Raw genomic sequence first — 22,281 nt, 5'->3', positions numbered from 1 at the left:
TTCTTGGAGTCTCTTCCACATGGAATCCTATACACCCTAGATATGGTCAAGTCTTTAAAATATATGTAGACATTTGTGTCTCTATCTGTTCAAGTTCAACGGTCCACTATTACACAGCCAGGATGTAGTCCTCATTTTTTGTCTTGCTTCTAAGGTCCCAGTGCTGGAGAGATTATGCATTACACTATTTTTGAATATTTTGTTTCCAGGGTGGCCGGTCTTTACAGCTGGTTTTGTTGCTTACTTTTGAACAGGTTTTTTTCCATATTGTTATTCTAGAGAAACTCTTCTAGAGTAAAGTTATGCGCAACAGAGGACAGCTTCTTTCCATTCCCTGTACGTTCTCAGTACCTGTTTGTGTCTTATAGGTTTGTCCTTCTGATGCACCATTCAACTAAGACAATGTACCATCAAATTTTTATCAGTTGACAGTTTTGCCAAATACATCTTAAAACCTCAGGATCAGGCATCACAACTCCAAAGGCAATCTTTGACCTTTGGAGTAAAGTACTCAATACAACAGTTACATTTATAAGCAACCTTGTGTTTGTCATGGATAAACCATGACCAACATAGCAATCCACTGGCCATGCTTATATCTTTTACACTGTCCAGCAGTCCATACCTCAAGCAACTGGAGCTATAGCCTGTTTTGGTTGGCTTCTGGAAGCAAACCACACTCACTGAGTGGTTGCAGTCCATTTCATGTAAAGTCAAATGTGCCAAACCAAGCAGTAACTCTTTCACTCCTGAATGAAAGGAATGGTTCCTCTATATTACTAAACCACAGTTGTAATTTACGCACGGAGGCACCGATACGCATGCGCACTACGCCGCGGCGCCCCAGAGTCAAACGCAGCCGCTTCCCAGAGTCAGTAGGTGGCGCCCAAATACCGCCCAAACACCACAACCCACAGTCAAACGCAGCGGCCTCCCAGAGTCAGTAGTATGTATGTGCCAGCGGTCTGTGTTGCATGTTTGAATCACATAACGGTAATTCAGTAGCAGAGAAACAAAAACAAGACCGCATGGATACAGACAATACACGGAGGCACCTACCACGCGCTTCACAAACACCAGAAGCAAAGAAGTCACGGCTCCAAAACGAAACACCTCAAGTAACAGAAATACAAAACCGAGCCCATATGGATAAACAAAATGCATGAAGGCGCCTACAACGCGCCTCTGAAACAGTGGACGCAAAGGAGTCACGACTCCAACAACAAAGAGCTCAAAGGCGCCTACAACGCGTTTCTGAAACACTACATGCAAGAGAGGCACAGATCCAAAACGAAACTGCACAAGGGCTACACAGTTGTTCAGTATTCCAAAAAAGACCCCGCCAAACACAGGAACGACGGACAGATGCTGAACAATTCCGACAGTTGGCTGAGAACACATTCTATAATGAGTCCACTATTCATGAGGATTCATTGGGATTAATGGATGTCATTTGCAGTCATTGTCATTAACTTCCTTGAAGAAAAAACTGGCATTACAACTGATGACTTTACACGTGGTTGTCAAAGAGGTAATGTTAAGCTGCCTCCTTTAGATGAATATCCTGAATATTTACGTAGGCGTTTGACTAACAATGTACCCGAAAGTAAAAGCTTTATGGAATGCATTAGATCCTACAATAATTCATTTGCTTTTGCATGTACCGGGGTAAATATCAAGCCACCACCTGGGAATGGCCCATACTGCTTTCGCGTGTGTGGACAAATATTGCATCGGATTGGAACAGTGCACCCTGAGCCAAATCACCACCGCACATTTGCCCAAATGTACGTGTGTTAGATCTAGATGACGCAGTTTATCAACAATGTTTCCATCGTTAATGAAGTGACAATTGTGTTTCACAGTAAAGACGGTGAGCCTCCGTTTTACCGCGATATTGTCATGCATTTACGTACTGATGGAACCAACCACCCTAACTTCCAACGCGTGGACATTGGTTTTACTTATAAGTGCAACAACTCAAAGACATTTTAGACTTACATGATGTGACAATTACAATTCCATGTTTGTTTTAATAAATTGGTTAATGATAGCACAAATATCATGCGCACAGCCCCTCAGCACCCCAGAGTCAAACCATGCGGCTTCCCACAGTCAGTGGGTGGCACCCGAACAACACAACCGGGAAACTACACTTGCTGTAATCCATTGTGCCGGCAGTCGGTGTCAGCAGAGGCAAAGGAATTGCGACTCCACAAAACGAAACCGCTTTAGTACAAATATGCTTATTTAATTAAATGACGTTTCCCCGGACGCACCCACCCTCCATTGTATTTCATCCATCCAAATATCGGAGGGAACAGAAACTGATTGCCATTCTTGGATTTGCGTTTCTTTCGAGAATCGCGGGCTTGCTGGTTATGATAAAATCCCTACAGTGAACAGCAGTTGTTTCCTGTTTCTGTTTAGAGAGACATGTAGCAAGGTGTCTGTGGTTTTGTTTCTGTCCAACCAGCAAACTCCCTGACAGCCATTTTTCCTTTTATTCTAACCATTTGTTCAACAAAGTAGTGGCTGTCTACTGTCTGAGTAGCCATCCATCCTATAACTAAAGTATAAGCAGCTTTGTCTCTGTCTTATTTATGTTGCCAACCAATCCACAATCTTGTTGATTGCCGCCTTGGGTTTGCCAGTAAGAACATTCTGCCATTTTTTTAAACCTAAGTGACATCTGCCTTGTGTCAGTACTGAGTGTATCAAAGAAAAAAATAATATGGACAGCGAGATGGCGTTTCTACAAAAGGAGTCAACCTTAATATACAGTATATAAGGTTGTGTTCTGTATATAAAAAGTAAAACAAGAGGAGATAGTTCATTAAAACATAAAGCTGTAATTCAATCAGTTTTTAAGAGCTTTTGCAGTGTTTGCTTCAACTATATAATTCTTCAATTAGTTACATATTTGGGTTATTCTTGGTTTCATAAAATGTTGACTAACTGAATCTTTTTCTGGTAATATTTCTGACAACTTCTGCTAACACTCTTTAGATTAATAAATAGATAAGAGAAACTACCCTGATATGTTAAAGCAAACAAATGTATATTTTGTCTTCTCAACTTATGCCCTTTTTAAAAGCCTTATTTAAAATGTGGATTTTTTTTTTCAGTTTGTGATTCCAGGGTATGTGTTTTCATAATATTAAGATTATATTCCATTTGTTGTGCTTATATTTTTCTTCTTTTTAATTATGTAGATAACTCAAGAAGCAGGGGAATTTATGATCACTTTCCCCTACGGCTACCATGCTGGTTTCAATCATGGCTTTAACTGCGCTGAGTCAACAAATTTTGCCAGCATGAGGTGGATAGACTACGGGAAAATAGCAAAACAAGTAAGTATTAAGATTTTAAAGCCTTTACTTAAACATTTTGTTTTAAATAGTTAATTTTACTGCTTTGATGAAAAAAAGCAGGAAGTTTGATTATTTTCTGTATCTAATGGCATTCCGTAAACAAACACTAATCATAGCTTGTGCTCAAGGCTCTTTGGTCTGTTAACAATGATCCGTACATCCGCACCATAGATAGACCAATGAAGTTAAATGACAATATAACTGTCTTCTGGGTTTTAAAGTTGCTTTAAAAGACCAGAAATTTGTTGTCTGTGAGTATGGTATTGAAACATGTAATTAAATGCTCTGCTCTGCTGAAGAAAAGGGAAACATCTGTTTAAACTTAGATTCACCTCCAAATCTAAAGCTGGATTGGTGAGATTGATTAGAGATGATATTTACATGTGAATGAAGATGTAAGTACCGTGATTCTTAAAAAAGAAAAGCATTTGGATTGGTTTGTGGTTTCGAGTTTTAAAAGAAAACTGACAGACCTAGTCAAAGTATTTCTTAATTAGTCTGCATTTAAAATTTCAAACCACTGACGAACCCAATTAGATTTTAAGAGCGCAAATGTGGGATTTATTACACTGTTCATTGACCTGCATTGCATGGATTTCTTATCCCAGCAAGAAAAAGATGGAAATGTGGGGCTAGCATCTGTGCTTGTTCTGAGGAAATGCTATGAGGGCCTTTTCTTGATAGTTTTAATGCATAAGAGAATAGGACACATTAAAACTGTCATCTTTCACAATTAAACAATTCATTGATATCAGCTGCTTGTAGAGGATACCAATACACGCTTTAGTGACAGTCTACACTGAAACAACAAAGGTTTACTTTGTATGACAGTATTACGAAGTTGTATGGCTTTGTAGGTAAAATTAGACAAAAAGAAGTGAATTTTGTACATTATTTCAAATTTGTGAAGAAAACGGTCTTTTGATAATTATAGCATCTTTGACTGTAGCTGTTTCAATTATAAGAATTGAATTTCAGTAATAGGCTCAATAAGAGATTGATTGATAGATTGATTGATTGATTGATTATGACTTGGCTAAAGGTAAAAAACATCTATGGTTTAATTTAAACATCTGCAAAAATGCTGTGAAAAATAGCTTATTTAGACGTTCAACGATATGGTATTTTTTAGTTCAAAATTATTTCTTCATAATCTTATGTATACAAGTGTGGGCAAAAGTAGGTTTACAGTTTTTCGTATGGAAAAAGACATGCAGGTTATGATTATTACAATGGCTTTATTAACTCAATAACTTTATTAACTTTATTAACTCAAAAGAATGTCACAATGGCACAGTGCACTTAGGTACCATCTGGTATGTGCTGAAATTTCTGGTCTTGTGTACTCACAACTGTAAACCTACTTTTGCCCACCCTGTTCTGAAGTGAAGAATATTTTATAATATTTTTAAAAAATGCCTAGTCTGCTGTTGTGCTTTAAAATGAAAGTGAAGGGTACATGACTCAAAATGTGAAAAAAAAAACCGTAAAAATTACCAAGTGTGTTCATTTTGAAGCAGCAAAGGTATCGATTTAAGAAAACGTGCCTTGTACATTTCTAAGGTATGATTATAACAACAAAAGTAAAGTGGAAATAAAACATTTTATCACAGATTGTTAGTACTATTTTTTTTGATAAAGATATGTTTTCTGTTTGCTTGAGTGCTTACAGTATCCATCATGAGTGGAGTTCTGACATTTCTCCCAACGCATCCTAAATGTTAGCACACATACTGAATTATATAGAAGATTATTCACGCCACTCAAAAAAAAGGTTAAAGTTTAGTAAAATTGGCATGAATGTTGTAGTAAAGGTAGAGTAATACAACAGAGCTGCCTGGGCTGTCTTAATGTATGGGCACTGGCTGGGGGCCCAAAGAGCATCGGGGCCCTTGATGTTTCTGATGCCTATGTATGTTTTTGTTTTGCTATCAAAACATGGGCCCCAGCGCACTCCTTTCCCGGGGGCCTATGATTCCGTTAATACAGCCCAGAGAGCTGCTATTCCTACCCCACAGCAGCAGGGTGTGTATTGAGTTTGCACATTCTTCTCATGTATTTATGGATTGATTGATAATAATGAGTATGTTTAACTGTGTAAGATTACTTGTTTTAACACTGAATACTGAAGCATTGTCAGTAATTATATTATTGAGGAATGAGGGAGGCTCAACACGTTCATTACTTGGTTAGTCTACTCTCTTGCCTTAAGATTAACACAGATAGGTGCACACACGCACAAGTCCTATTCACACAATCGTGTATGAGTGATGCCTGACTATCAGTCACTCTGTAATATTCCACATAGGATCCCATCCACATAAGTAGCTGTGAGTGATGCCTAATGATTATCACTTCTCAGAGCGCCACACAAGAACTAACTATCTCCGTCACTAACAATGTATGGGGGTCCATGCACCACATGAAGACTCATACATTTTTTGTTTATGTGCTGTGATGTTAATTACATCCATCCCCTTTTTTGGATGGGGTACAATTTGTTATATTTGAAAGTGCAATGACTGTGAGTGACCATGTGACATTTTTTCAGTGATTTTTGTCTAGTTATCTATGGAACAGAGACAGCAATTCACAGCAACATCAGCATCCAATAATATCAATAATAGCACTTGGAGAAAACTTTTCAAGGTGAAAAATGTACACTGGAGGAGGCTGTGGCCCTGCAGCTGAAATGTTGCAGTAGAAGTAGAAGATCAGTTAGATGAAGTGCACAATCAGCCTTCATTTAAAATGACTTAATCTCACAAAAATGTTTCGCTTATTGTTGTTTTTTCTCTTACTCTGTTTTAAAATATGTCTGCAATCTCAAGACGTGGATCAATACTTGATAAGACTCTTACCTTGAAAAATTGAGAGTATTTGTGAAGCTTAATGTTTTTGTTTTCATGTTGGGACCCTGGTACTTTTCACTTCCATTTTAAAATGCAAGAGCTGGCTAAGCATTTTTAAAAGTTTATATAAAATGATTCACTTTAGAATACAATTTCATGTGGTAAATAATTAATATATACATTCTTGAAAAGTAGACTTGAAAAGTACCGAACTTATCCTTTAAGTCCTGATACATTCAGTATATGGCTATAGAATTAAACTGTTCAAGAAGAACTACTTGTATATTTCCCTCCTCTTTATTTTCACTTATCTGATGGATTCCAGAGAAAAATGCAATTGAACAATTTTTTTGTGTTACCTGAACTTTTAAACATTAAGTCTGATAAAAGACATCATATTCACAGTTTAACAAGGCCATACCCAAATATTGAAATATTGGAATTACCTAAAAATAGCCAACAGTATTGAAAGGTAAGAACTATAATACTATGTTTACATGCATATTTCACACCTTTAATGAAAACTCCATCACATGCCTCAGTAGCATGAACAAAAAGCTGCTGTTTTGAGAATGTGAACTGAATTTCATGTGAAGAAGGAAATTCCTGCAGCTGGCATTTGTGTATGACTTTGGTATGCATATGGGAGTTAGCAATATTGTGTTGATGGGTAAAGCATTTTAAAAAAGTGAACAAAGACATAAATAATCAGCCCTATATTTGTTGCTCATGGATTGCCTCTACCTAGAGAAACAGAGGACAGAATTGGAAGAGCTTATCACAGAGAAGTGCTGTGTTTCACTCAGGAAAATGAAGCTGAAATCTGGGCAGCAGTGTATCGCTATTTACTCATGGCTAGATCAGAGGCCTGTAGTATCAAGGGGCTTTTCACCCTTTAAGAATGGCAAAAAAAGTGAAAGTTGATTGACATGTAGTGTTTTTCTAGACAAAACATTATTGACTGAATACCCTTTTTGCCTTTGATTAGTAAAGTTCGTGTTCATATTGTATGGGCAAACACTTTAGGACCTGCAGCTTCACAAATGATTCCATTACTATGGGAACTAAAGCTTCTTCAATTAACAATAACAATTAGGACAAAAAAGAAACGTAAGTGACACTTCTGGCTGCTTGTGTTTTGAATCCCAGTCTGTCTTGTTGGTTAGAATCATCATAGAGAAGAAGCTCACATCAAGAATAAGGATATTTATGAAATATCAATGACTCAGCTTTTTAACAATTTTTTCTTGTGTATGTTGTAAACTGGTGTATTTGTGTTTAATGCTTAATGATTTATTGATAAAGTTATTTAAAACACGGAATTGTTTTGTGTCAGAGTAGAATGCTGACAGTAAGCAGGAGAGTACGTGTTCAAGCATGTGGCTGTTTTCAAAATTTGAGCACCGTGTAGTGGGACTTAGATATCCAATGTTTATATACTTTTACGAACAACGCCATTTATTTCTTTCTTTTTTCCCCCAAAATAAAAAAAAAGCTTCAGTTAAAGTAATTGTTAACTTTTACACTCACAATGTATATGGACTGGCAATCATTGTAACTTAATTGTACTTAGATGTTGCATATTTACTGTTAAACACCATTTTAGTAAAATTGTGCATCTTTTATTCTGCAGATAATTCTATTTACACTGATATCATATTCTCAAATTGTGTTATAGCATAAAAGCTTCAGTTGTGATATTTTCACTCTATTTTCATATTTCTCACAATTAAACATGGTGAATCTGTATGAACTTTCCAGTGTGTGTTGAATATGTGGCAAATTTAAGTGGTGCTGTAAGTATATTGTGTAATGATGTATTTGAAATTATTCTTAAGACACAATATGTATCATAGGCTTTGAATTATTTAGTCTTTAACCTTTAGTGCTGCTATAAATGATTAAAACCTTTTTTTTTAATCTGTTTGTTTGTAAATCTAGAAGTAGTACAGTAGTAATGAGTGTTAAGGCTTATTTATGCAGGTTCAAAATGAATGATGTTATTCTTTAGTTATCTGAAAATAATCATAAATATGAATCCATTACTAATCCAAGCAAAAAATAACAGAATCTCTGGAGCAATCAGTTGCCATTGTTGGTCTAAAGAATGAGCTTACCAGCAGCTTGTTATCAATTACCTTATTTATATCTTTATAGTAGTTTTAAGAATCCTTTGAAAATGTAACATTTAAAAATGTATCTTTGTTAGCACCATTCTGTGGGACTGGCCATATTTTCCATTAAAGAAAGTTCTTTAGAAAGGTGTGGTGAGAAACGTAGTCCTACTTGAAGTTACATATTCTGTAGGAAGCTTTGGGCAGACCTCTGTAATTATCAATGATGGTTCACTCCTGCTACATCGTACATCTCCGTATTGATGAGTGTCTGTTTGGGAGCATCTTTTCTGGGATTTTGTGCAATAGGTTTTAGTCTTGTGTCCAAGAAGAATATCATTTTCACATTTGTTTATTTGGGAGGACCTTGCACCATTTTGATGCAATAAATATATAAACTATGCACTCCTTTTAGCAAACCCCTTTTCCCATAAAGTGAGCTTAATGTACTGCTGGATGCCATCGCACACAGCTGCAGTAACTTACATGGGGCCAGTATAGAGTATCCATTTAATTTAACTTACCTTTGGTAAGTGAGAGAAAATTTGAAATAACTGCAAAAACGTCATGTGGACACCTTCCTGAAATATTTTTAATGTAACAGGAATCAAGTCCAGCTAAGCACTTCATCCTTGTGATGCTTCAAATAAACTATACACATATATGGAAATAAAATACAGAAAAGATACAGTGGTACAATGTTGTTAGCACTGCTACCTCAAAACGTCAAGAATGTCAGCTCAGATCCTGGCCCAGTCATTTTCTGTTTGAAGTTCACCCATTCTTAATATGTCTACAATAGGATTTCCCTTGCTATCAATCTCTTTTTACCTAACATACCAAAGAGATTCACGTTGAGCTAGTTATTAACATAGATGTCATGTGCATTTGTGTGACTGTGCTCTGCAGTTTGTTCTGTACCTTGTGCTTTGTTGGCTCTAATGATAAGTGAATGCTGCTGAATTCACTTTGCCTTAAGTTTAGTGAAATCATAGAAAGATTCAGGAACTCAAATGTAATGAAATGTATTGAAGTCAATGGAAAAGGAGAAACGAAAGTAGTTTTGAGTGCAATATAATAGTGGAATGGAATTTTAAGTGTTTCTAAGGTTAGGACTGTTGTGGCCAAAAATGAGACCTGGGGCCTTATGCTTAACGACGTGTGTAGAATTCACACTAAAACATGGTGTACAGACAAAAGCGGGAATTTGCGTACATACAAAAAAATCCAGATGAATAAATTTGTGCATATGCCAACTTCCACGTTCTTCCGGTACATAAATCCCAGTCAGTGCCTGCCACCCCACTCCGACTCCTCCCAGAATTATGCCTCTTTGAATATGCAAATCAATATAAATAGCCCCTTGTGTTTTGCATTCTGTTAAAAGAAAATGGCAAAAGTACAGGGGAAAAAGAAGAAGTTCAGTGAATGCCAAGTTAAGGCAAGGAAACATGTACAATTTGTTGGTTTAAGCAGTGATATAAACAACAAAAGGAAGTTGATTCGAGTGACAGAGTGGCAGAGAAACACGAAAGTTCAAGTTCACAAAGTTGCACAGTGCCCGAAATAAATAAGAAATGGTCAGATATCAAATTCGCCCTGAAAAGGCGAGTCATAGCCTACCTTCAGAGTGTCATATGGAAGCGTATTAGGATACAGAGAAAACAAGTGGGGAAAAAAAGTTGAAATTTCCGCTTTAATCATGTAGTTTATTTTGTCATTAAAGTAGAATGTCATAAATTTCATCTTAAAATCGTTTAATTTACTAGATTCTCAAATCTCATCGTAACTAAAGTAGCACGTTAAAAGCTTTGTATTCTGTGTGTTCTTCTATGTACTCTATGTGTTTGAATCACTACGTTCTTCTTAAACGGGCTTTCTCTTCTGCTGACAGAAAACAGAATACATTACATTCATGATATTACAGCTCTCTGAACAATTTAAATACTAAGATGTATACTTGATATCATTTTCATAATGAAAGGAATGTATGAAAGGCATGTATTAAACATGGGGACACGGAAGCGCAGTTGCAGCGACAATCTGGTGCCCCATCCAGAAACTGTTCCTGCCTCCTGCAAAATGCTTGCTGTGCCGTGCGCGACCTTCGAAGAAATTATTTATTGCAGCAGTACTGTCTTTCTCAAACGTACTAACCTCCAATTCCTGTCCTTCCTTTTCTTTCTCCAAGTAACCAATCGACACACAATCAGCTCTGTAATAGATATTAAGCCATCTGTAAGCTTAGAATGCCGATTCTTCAAAACGTTTATGGAACACTGTTTAATTATTCCATCCATCTATCCATCTAGGGTCGTGCCAATCCCAGCAAGCATACAGGACGAGGCAGGAACAATCCCTGAACGGGGGGCCTGCTTGTCGCTACTGCTGTGCCACCATGTCCTCACATGTTTAATTATTAACAATATACATTATTTAAATTATATTTAAATAATATAAAAATGTATCTGTATAATGTAATATACATACTTTACTGCATTTCATCTGAAAAATTATATCAAGAGCTCCAAGAAGATAGCACTTGGAAATCTCAAATCAAGTTAGAAGCCAGTCATCATCATATGTAAATACACGCTATATAAAGTGGCTCAAGTTGTGCAATATTATAACTGTAGTGCAAGTTTACAGTGAGGTGATTGTACTTATAAATACAAACAGTTCTACCAGGAGCACTTGATGGACTGATTGAGTGCATGTAGAGCTCTTGGGATGAAACTGTATCTGGACCGCAAGGTCCCTACAAGAAAGGCTGTGAATTGTTTACCATACTGTATGGAGGAAGTTCAAATAGCCTGCGCATGGCTGAGGCAGAGTATGCTAGATGCTGTTTCCCGATAATCCAATCTGCTGCTGTAGAGCTGTGATTCCACACTCGGATACAGTGGGTTAAACACTCTGAGTGGTGCACTGAGAGTGACAACGCTGAAGCAGCAATGGTATTTGGAATACTTTGGCCATTCCATGCACCATTATATAGTTACGGGTTGATTACAATCAGATGCCTTAAACTAATAAACAATATGCGGTTAATTTCAGTGTATTTGATAAAGCCACGTCAGGAATGTGAATCTAAAAAATAAAGGGAAACCACCCAGAAACAGTAGCACTGTTTTGACACTGGGTGCCGCCAGTTTGCAAAACCATGTGGAGAACTTGCGTACGCAAGGGATTGATCTGGCGTGAAAATGTGTGTGGCTTTATGCCAAGTTTAGATTTTTTACATTGCGATGTGAACGTGGAAATGGGCGTATGCAACATTTTTTTGCATGCGCACCATTTATACATGAGGCCCCTGAGCTGTGAGGCAGTAGTGATCACAATCTCGGAGGCTAAATTACACTCTGTCCTTGAAATCTCTCTGCATGTCTATTGCTCCAAAAGCCAGGGAGGAAAGCCAGGCCAAATCACAAGAGGTATTTCTCTGCAACATTATACTCTGCCATATATTTGGTGCAATAGGTAGGTGCTTTCTGATTACAGTCAGTGATCACATCTGTCATAATGTCACTGTGCCCCCATGTTTAATCCATGCTTTAATTCCTTCTTTGCTGTTTAGTTTATCTGCGGTTGGTTGGCACCCTGCCCAGGATTGGTTCCTGCCTTGTGCCCTGTGTTGGCTGGGATTGGCTCCAGCAGACCCCCGTGACCCTGTAGTTAGGATTCAGCGGGTTGGAAAATGGATGGATGGATGGATGTTTAGTTTATTTTTCTTGCTGTTTAGTTTGTTGTTCTATGTGTCATTTATGATTTTATACATATGATATATTTACGGTATATCATTGTTATCATGATGTTATTACAATGCTGTTTGAGCATTTTGATTTAATCATTGCAGCTTGGGGGCAGCCATTTTCTTTATTAGCAATGGTGCCATTGGTATTCTCGTGATTGGCTCTGTTGCAAGTGACATCACTACAGTTATTTAAGTAGGCCTCCTAGGTTGCATTGTGCCCTAGTGTTGGAATTCAGATATTAAAAATAAAGATCCTTGTATTGTGCTTTTCTTATTTTTTCATTGTGTTTGTGGTTTCTGAACTTCCTTTGTTTTCAGACTAATGTGTTCCAGTTGACAATCAGCATTTCAAAGGTTTTGTTTGTAAACAGACTTTTTGCCCAGCTTCAACTTGATTTTTGTCTTCTATCACCTTTTGGACATTGTTTTTGTTTAGTAGTAAGAATTCTTGCTTCCAAGAAAACATTTAATTTTTCTTACTGCTTTCTGTTTTAATCTAATGTCTTCTGGTCACAATCTTGAGGGGTTTTTTGAGCTCCTTTGTTTGTGTTGCACAATCCTAACATGATCTTATTAATTCAATTATTCTTTTACTCAGAGGTCAGAGATGACTCCTGCACTACATCTGTCCTTCTGAAATGCACACACCACATTGTTCATTGTGAGCTACTGTAGATACAGTAGTTAACATCTTTCTGCTTGAATTTTGTTCCTTGTTGAAAAATTATTTTGTTGATCTTTCTTGTTATCTTTTGAGTTTAACTTTTTAAATCTAACAATCTATTAAAGTTTCAAAAAGCCATAATTAATTTTCCAGAAAGAGTGCGGATGAAGATGGTTTACTGAATGTCATGATCAAGAAGTTTTCACAAGGTTCAGGTTGACCTTTATGATTAACTGAGTGGAAGAAATCTTTTGAGGTTAAGCAAAAGGACAGTCAGAAATGGCCATTTCTAAACAAATGGTTCTTAAAGTTTTTTGTTTTTCTTAAGACATTAAGAAAATGCTTTCTAGAAAAAGGGCATCAACTTTTAGGCTTACATAAATCTTTGTCAGTGAAGAAGAGTACTGAGCAAAGAGAAATTAAAAATTCATATTAAAACTATCAGATAACTCAATGTCATTATCTTTGTAAAATGTGATTAAATTTGCACAAAGGTGAGGAGAACATGTACATCCGACGCAGCAGTGTCTGAATTGATATCCAAGTACTGTGAGTCAAAGACATTCCCACATCGTCACCTGTCCACATTTTTACTAAATTAAAAGTGTCTGACAATCATGATACAGTTCAGAATGGTTTGTTTTGATACTAAAGTCTTGAAAATTGTGAGAAAGAAGTCATACAAATGAAATATTCATTGAAGTTCAGCTTCATGAATGTTGGAGCAATTGTTACTTTTGACTAAGTCTAATTACAAGTACAGTTATAAAATTTAGGAACAATCTCTTTAGAATAATGTAAGTACATATAAAGATATATAAAAAGAGAAAATCTAAACTCTGTACATAGTTGTCTTTTGTGTGTACTTTTTCTTTTCTATTTTAGTTTTAGTAAAAGAAAAAGTCAAGCAGTGTTCCACATAACTGAGTCAAGATCAAATGGCTATTACAAGAGTAGCTATTATCTTAGTCCAATCTCTCTTGAGCTAAGAGTGGAACTTATCTCAGACTGTAGCAACTCTCATTCTGTCCTATAATTTTCTTCCAGTCCTGATAAAAAGTGTACAATTAGAAAATACCTATCATCAAAGTTCCTGCTTGCTGACACTAATTGTCTTTGATTTGTTGCAGGATGAACTGCAATTGTTCAGAGAGTATAATATTTAACTCTCTCAAGTGAACACACAGTTGGAAATTTGGAGATTTTGCCTGCCATGAGAAGCTGGCCCCACAATCCTCAGTGTTTTAAGTGTGCTACACGACTGTAAAGGGACATCTAGGGAGCAGTACACTTTACATTGTAGGGTAGCCCCAAAAATGCTATCCCCAACTTTAGATGGGTGTGTATCCGATTATAAACGTACATTTAGGAGAAGAGGTATACCTCAGGTTATTCTATTTGTATGTCGGTTCTGGAGGTAATAGGAGGTTGGCGATTGCTTCACCCAAGCAAGGACCTCCTATAGAATTCTTCCTTTATAGGAGTCAAACCTTGTTAATGAACATGACAAAATGAGCATCATTTTAAGTGCGTGTTAGTGGTGGTGCATTTTTCTAACGCCAGCATACTGTACATACACCAGTATTGTGTTTCTTAGTCAGTTTCGGTTTGACTTAATTTACAGTCATCTATTTCACCTCCAAAACGGAAAAATGGCTTTGGACTTCAAACCCAGAGGTTGTGGGTTCAAATCCCACTACTGATACTGTGTGACCATGAGCAAGTCACTTGACCTGCCTGTGCTCCAGTTGGAAAGCCAAAAATAAAAATGTAACCAGTTGTATCATAAATGTTGTTAAGTCATCTTGGATAAAGGCATCAGCCAAATAAGTAAATGTAAATGTAAATATCTGTCATATTGGCATGCATGGGCATTTTTTTGAGAAGATTACACGGATTATTTTATAATCGAAATGATATACACATAAGTGGCTGTCACGATCCTTTGGGTTAGGAAATAATTTAATTTGCTACCTATTGGGAAATGGTATATATTTTATTTTAATATTCCTGTCAACATTTAGGGTCCTGATATTTCACAATTGTGTTGACAATAGTGGTGTTTTTGAAATAAGTTACATTACTAAAAAGTATGGATAGTGTGGTCTGTAATGCGGAGGCCCTTTCTCTGGAGCAATAACAGGTTTGTTGGGCACATAAGGTCCTGAAATATCAAACAGAGTTTGGCTAATTTGACTAGCAGATGATACTTTATCTGTGGGTTGATTAGTAAAGAATTTAACTTCAGTTGATAAACAAATATATCTTTGTATTTCATAATATTTTTTTTAAAATAATAAGTAATTGGGCGGCATGGTTGCACAGTCCTAGTGCTGCTGTCTCACATTAAGGAGACCGTGGTTTGCGCCTCGGTCCTCCCTGCATGGAGTTTGCATGTTCTTCCCATGTCTGGGTGGTTTTCCTCCAGGTGCTGTGGTTCCCTCCCACAGTCCAAAGATAGATAGATAGATAGATAGATAGATAGATAGATAGATAGATAGATAGATAGATAGATAGATAGATAGATAGATAGATAGATAGATAGATAGATAGATAGATAGATAGATAGATAGATAGATAGATAGATAGATAGATAGATACTTTATTAATCCCAAAAGATATGCAGGTTAGGTGGATTGGCATTTCCTAAATTGACCCTGGTGGTTGTTGGGATGTGTGTGTGGTTGTGTTTGTTTGTGTGTTTGCTCTGTGATGGACTGGCGCCCTGTCCAACAGACCCCCGCGACTCTGTTCAGGACTAAGCCAGTTTGAAACTGACTGACTAATTCAATAATGGTGTTAACTAAAAAAAACAAAAATAGTGAAGAACATATGTACAAAACTAAAAGTACCACTATACCCGTGTAACTAGAATTATTACAAATATGTAAGTACAACTAATACTCAACTAAAGAAGTGGCAAACTAAACACTAGGAAAGGAGCACAAAATCAGAACATCTGCAACAGTGAGGGAAACATCTGGAAAAGGGGAGAAACCAGAAAAGCAGCACCAGAACCAAAATAGATGAAAACGGCCTAAATCGAACAAATCACGGGGATTAGATAACATTTATCCTATACTGCTTAAAGTGATAAGTGAGTAAATATATACACCTTTGACACATAGTTTTTAAAAACTGCTGCAAACTGGGGAAATTTGTTACAGAATAGAAGATAAAAAAATATTGTCCCCTTATATAAGAAAGGTAATCAAGCTGATCCTGTAGGCTTTACAAGCTTCACAAATAAATTATTGGAAGCAATTATTATGGAAAAGTCTGAGAGTCACATACCAAGGTGTATTAGTGAATAGTCAGCTTTAGTTTGGGGGGGTCATGTCTCACTATTATGATGGAATTCTATCAGGAACAACAAAAGCCTATTATGAGAATGGTGCATAAGTTATGATTTAGTGTACGTTGATTTAATAAGGCCTTTGTTAAGGTACCACATGAGAGGTGATAGACTAAAATAACTGGCAGTTTAAGGCGTAGTTGGAAAAAATAGCAAAACACAGCAGTACAAAAAATCAGGTAAATCACTTTAAATCAGGAAAACATTATTTTCAGAATCCTGGACAATTCAAGACATTAAATTGTGATAGGAGCACCCACAAGAAAAATTCATAAAGCTTAGAAGAAACTACAATACAAACAAAACCATCACACTTAGAACGGAATCTTTTATACACTTTCTCTCTATAATTCCCCAGTAGTTATTATTATAGTATTGTATAAGAGCATAGCCTTAAAGTGAAAAGGCTGGAGTGAAAGGAATTTTCAGAGGCCTAATTCTAAAATGGCACCCTTGCAGGATAATTTAAACGCACCATGACTGTGCAACAGTAAGTGGCTGAATCTGGTGCTTTACCATTGTCATTTAGAGAGGGGGCTACTGCAGTACTTGTATTTTTCTTTTTTTTGTTTTTTGAAGAGGCCCACATACTGAATGAGAAGAGTTATGCACAGGATCCTACTGCTTGCAGGGGTTTTCAAATCAATATAGAAGAAAATGTTATTTAGAGAAAAATCTACCACTGCTTTTACTAACTGATTTTCTTTGTCTCTACTGTGTAACACCTTTATAGTGGGCTACAGTGCTTTGAGAAAGTAGAAACCCCCACTTACACGGTTCAGAAGAATTCTTACATGAACTTCATTTTCTTTTTTGATGACCATAATTAAAATCTGAAACAAGGTAACCAGATAATTGTTGATCAGATTGTGCAGTTTAAAGACTTTCTTCTGTTCTTGCATAATATTGCATTTATCTCTGTTTTCTGTGATCATCTGTTTGAGGATTTAAAGAGTGCACAGTAGAAAAATTGGCTTTCAAAATTAAATGATGTTAACATTGCTGTCTGTCAGGGATCAGTGCTGGAGTCACTGCAGTATATATAGTAAATCTGTCTAATATAACAATATAAAAAAATCTCAATAATAATAAATAACAGTCTGGTCCAGTTTGCAGGTGATACCAAACTAGATGAAATGGCCTATAATGAAAAATCAGTTGAATCATTATAAATGGATTTGGGCAAATGTACTAGAAGTGAAATTTAATAAAAGTGAATCAAAAGTATTACACATAGGAAAAAAAATGTTGGTGACACTTTAGTTTAGGTACTGCAAAAATACATCTATTTCTTATTTACTATTGTAGAGAAAAGCCAAGCAAAATGACTCCTTTTATTGGCTAACTAGAAAGATTACAATATGCAAGCTTTCGAGGCAACTCAGGCCCCTTCTTCAGGCAAGACGTAATCAATGTTATTTACTATTAAGTGTTTATTCATCTCTGCAGTGTGACCCACTAACAAAACTTCACTTTGAAGTGATCTGAGGTGGCTTAACTGAGACACATTTTTCTTGATATTATACATTTAGTACAAGATATGTGAGTCCTTCATTTTAACAAAGAAATATACTACAGTATCAGGTCAACATTCCACACTGCACTGTGTGAGTGCCGCAGGGGGTGGAGAGGCATCCCAGAGGGTGATTCATTGCCCGAACAGGACGCCATGATAAAGGAAACTGGAAGGACAGGCTGTCTGACAGGATGGGAACAAGATTCCTTATCTGGCACGGAGGGCAGTATGTTGGATGGACCGGGTGAGACAAGTGTAGGTACAAGACAACATGTAGGTATTGTATCCCCTGATATGCTAGGGGGTAGTGTCCCTAGTATTTGGGTTAACTTTGGATACCCACATGGGAGTTGGAGTCCTGGAGTACATCCTTGGTTGCTTCCATGGGTGCCACCAGGGGACGCTGCCGGGGTTAGCTTACCTAGTTATTACTCTAGTCTGACCAGGAAGTGCTTCCAACAGATCATGTTCTAGCACTCGAAGTAAGATAAAGATAAGAGGGGCCACTTCACCTTGACCAAATAGTCTGAGTCGGAAGGTGGTGGATGAAGCTTGGTGGAAGGAGATAGAAGAGGAAGAGGAATGTATTTCTGTACTGATTATATTTTGATCATACTTACCTCTCTGTTAAAGTAACATTATTAATAAAAGGGGCAATATTTGAACCCAGGACTGCATTGGGTGTGGGTTTTTCTGCGGTTTGGAGGTCAATGGTGCCCCTATTAGTTAAAACAGACATGACTAACCTATCTACTGATGTTTTGTTGAAGTGTTATGAAGACCAAAAGAAGCCTTTGTAAAGGTTTTGTTATACAAGAGTAAAAGAGTAATAGATCGATTTTTTGCAGCATCTAAATTAAGGATTTGCCAAAATGTTAAATGAGAATATACAATGAGAAGTGGCAAATTGAAAATGCATAGTAGGAATTGTAGTGGACAGTGTACAGAAGGAATTAATAAAGCTAAGAAGATGTGAGATCATATAGCCCACTATACAGTGTACATGTCACTGGAGGTTATGCTTAAACTGTATGACACATGTGGGGCCTCATCTGGAATATCGTGTACAGCTTTGGTCTCCCAATTACAAACAAGACATAGCAGCACTAGAGAGAGTAAAGAGAGGAGTGACTAGGCTGTTTCCATGAGTCTAGGACAGGAGGTAAGAGCTCTGAGGAAAGACTGAAGGAGCTAAACCATTTTAATTTAAACAAATTAAAATAAGAAGGTCACTTGTTTGAAGTATTCAAAATTATGTACAGTAGGTGATTAGAATAGTGTTTAAAATTAGTTCTTCAACAAGGGCATAGAAACAGATGGAAATGGGCTAGAAATAAATTTTCCACAGATATATCAGGAAGAAGAAATGCAATTTTATTCACCTAGAGAGTCATAGATGTATGAAGAAAGGTAGCAAATGGCACAGTAGACAGTGGCACATCATCAAAAGTCAACTTGATGTTATTTTGGGGTGAATAGGACTGGTGAGGTTTATTGAGCTGATTGCCCTGTTCCCATCAAAATTGTTCTAATGTTTTAAATTTACACTTAGTACAGTATGCACAAAATCATCTTAATGTTATTGAATTGCTGAGAGATTGTATTGTTTCATTGCTGAGTACAAAATAAAAGAAAGAATTTATATTTGTTTAGTCAATTAAAAGCTCAGTTGTACTATTGTAATGTGTGGTTTCATGACAGATGTGCAGAGTTTCTGCTTCAAGAGGCTTTGAATTCCTTTTCATTACAGTTGATTGCAGTCATAACAGCTGATAATTTTAACTATTATACTGTATGCTTTCATTTGTTGGTATGTGTAGCTAGAGACCTTTAACGGTAAAGTGGAGGTCTGAAATTTGTGAGACAATTAGAGGGAAAACATATGCTAAGCAGGTGTTTTATATTTAAATAAATGAAGAAGGAAATATGCTGTCTTGTTATATTCTTTTTACAGTGCTTGAAGAGACATCTGCACTGTAAACAGCATCTTTCTCCATCATCCATTATTAATTGAATATGAAAGGGCTGTGTAACATTACGTATGGTTCTGTTTGTGCAAAAATGAGTTTTTAAACTCAGATCGTAGCCTGGCTGTGTATCATAAGCCCTAAAAAGCAATGTTTTTTTTTAATTTCTTTTACTGAGTAAAGCATTTCTGCATTTGTTCTTCACAAATGTCAATGAAAAGGTTAACTGTTTTGGTCTTACATAAAGGTTCTGCCAGAAAGGTTAAAAGAACCAGATGGAGATGAGGTAGTTTAGGACAAAACCAGGATGAACAGTGTCGACAAAGCTGAAATCAAAACACTGAGGGACAAAAAAATCAGCAACCAAGTCCAAAGGATCCAAGTCAAGAAGTTTGCCAAAAATAAAAGTCCACACCTTTTTAAAGAAGAATTGACCAGAAAAACTAACATTCTCTTGTTAAAAGGAAAAGATCTTTATTTACTAAAACAAAGTGCAGATCATTGCTAAGATTGTATCTGTAATCATTTAACAAGCTGGTGACCATGTGTTCATGCCTCAGTGACTCACTCATAGGATGTTTCAGTGACGAGTGACATCATAGTAACCAAAAATCCAAAATGGCAGAAGGATGACATGTGTTTGTGTTGCAAAATAGCTAAAGGTGGTGTGAGACCTCCAAAAGACCTGTAAAGCTGGTGAGGACCTTCACTGGTCTGTTAGGCAGAGCCTCACCTTAACCTAGCTAGACCCCAAATACTACCTGCTGACTACAGCTGGAGTAGGCCTCAACACTAGGGAGCTGGCAAAGCAACTATAAATAACTCAAAAACAAAGCAAAATCGTACGTGTTATATTTCAGCCTGGAGACTGGCTTGGGTTTAAATTACGTGTTTTTGTTTGGTTTGTTAAGTTTTTTATGTTATCAGTATTGATTGTTTTGTTTATATATGTTTTTATGCATTCTGACATGTTCTTTGTGTTTTTTTGGGTGGCCTCCCAACCTGCCCATCACTGCAAAGGAGTGCCCTCAGCCATATATAGACCATATATAGGCTGAGAAATTAGCCCAAAGTCCGTTGTAGTTCATTGTGAGTGCACTTGTGGTGGTGGTAAGTTCTCCTGTGTTTGTATTGTTTTGGATCTTTTTTTGATTTACTGGGCTTGTGTTTAGATTATGAGTGGAAACCACAGTTAACAGAGGAAACAAACCTAAACACAAGGAGGAAATGCAAGTTCAAACAGAAGTAGCAGCATTTGAAAGTGCTTACCTTATTTTACATTATTTACTTGGTAAATAAAAAATGTATAATACAAAATATGTCATTTATCATTTCTTTAGTTAATTGCACGTATATATGTCTCTTATGGAGGCGACACCATCCGGATATGTTTGCTTTACAGAGGCTCGCAGCTCAAGACAAGGTGGAGGGGGTCGCAGTAATTGTTAAATCTGAGTTAAACATCAAAAGAATCCCGATTGAATTTAAATTGTCTTTTGAGTGTCTAGCTCGTAAACTAATAATGAAATCTGGTCCTATCTTACTTGTTGTTCTCTATCATCCCCCAAAATACAATGTGTTTTTCTTATCTGATCTAACTGAACTATTAACCCACTTAAGTTCCCTTTCCCAGACAGTCATTCTTCCTCTCGATTTCAACATCCATATTGATATTCCTATGTGTAAACAGAGAAATGAACTCCTGTCCTTACTGGACTGTTTTGATTTGGTGCAACATGTTAATTTTCCTAACCACTCTGGTGGTCGTATATTGGACCTGATTGGCACATCTGGCTTAACTGTCAGCAACACTTATAGCAGTGACTTGGGATCCTCTGACAATAAAGCAGTGTTTTTCACTCTCTCATTACCTCTCACTCCCCCTTACCTTTAAACGCCAAATTTCTTTCAGAAACCTTAAAAATATCCGTCCCTCTGTCCTTGCTGGATCCATTTCTGATCTTTTTCTGTCTTCCCTTATTCCATTCACACTTGATAGTCTTGTTGACTACTATAACTCAGACCTTCATTCAGTACTTGATGAAACAGCTCTTTTAAAGCATAAGGAGGTTTCCTTTAAGCGTTCAGCTCCATGGTAAACTCAGATTTACGGTCTATGAAAGCAGCTGGTCGACACCTTGTAAGACTGGCCTCACAGTGCACGTCCAGGTTTTCTCTGACCATCAAAGGGCTTACAGAGATGCGCTAACTGCAGCAAATAATACACATTATGGCAGAATATTAGACAGTGTCCATGATAACACAAGGGTTTTGTTCTCTGTAGTTAATAAACTACTTCAACCCAATTGCCTCCTTTACCAAAGTCTGTGGAAAAATTCCTCTGCTTTTTCCTTAATGAAATTAAAGATCTACTGTAAATAAATCAGTTAACATAAACCCATAATCCATTTATATATTTCCCTGTCGTCCCACTCCATCCAGCTCCTTTTCTAAATTTTCACCAGTCACGTCTGCATTTGTTAATGACCTGCATTGTAAGATTAGGCCGACTACTTGTGTATTGGAACCCATCCCCACCACACTTCTTAAATCCTGCCTTCATGCCATAATCTCGACTGTGACAACAATAGTACATATACTGTATGTACATCTCTTGACACTGGCTTTGTGGCAGCCACTTTTAAACTCACTTCTGTAACCCCAATGTTAAAAAGTCTGGTCTCG

The 22,281-nt window shown here is 36.9% G+C and overlaps 1 protein-coding gene across 3 annotated transcripts in view; it reads left to right on the top strand.

The window, feature by feature from the left end:
- Positions 1–22,281, top strand: part of LOC114654091 (lysine-specific demethylase 4C-like) — a 980,420-nt gene that overhangs the window by 257,258 nt on the left and 700,881 nt on the right. For all 3 annotated transcript variants that reach the window (XM_051930015.1, XM_051930013.1, XM_051930014.1), the window contains exon 8: positions 3,216–3,353. In XM_051930015.1, the coding sequence (XP_051785975.1) occupies positions 3,216–3,353 (138 nt within the window). The remainder of the gene's footprint in view (positions 1–3,215; positions 3,354–22,281) is intronic.

This window comes from Erpetoichthys calabaricus, chromosome 7 (genome assembly GCF_900747795.2).
Source record: "Erpetoichthys calabaricus chromosome 7, fErpCal1.3, whole genome shotgun sequence".
Taxonomy (NCBI): Eukaryota; Metazoa; Chordata; class Cladistia; order Polypteriformes; family Polypteridae; genus Erpetoichthys; species Erpetoichthys calabaricus.
This window is presented reverse-complemented; position numbering and strand designations above follow the sequence as displayed.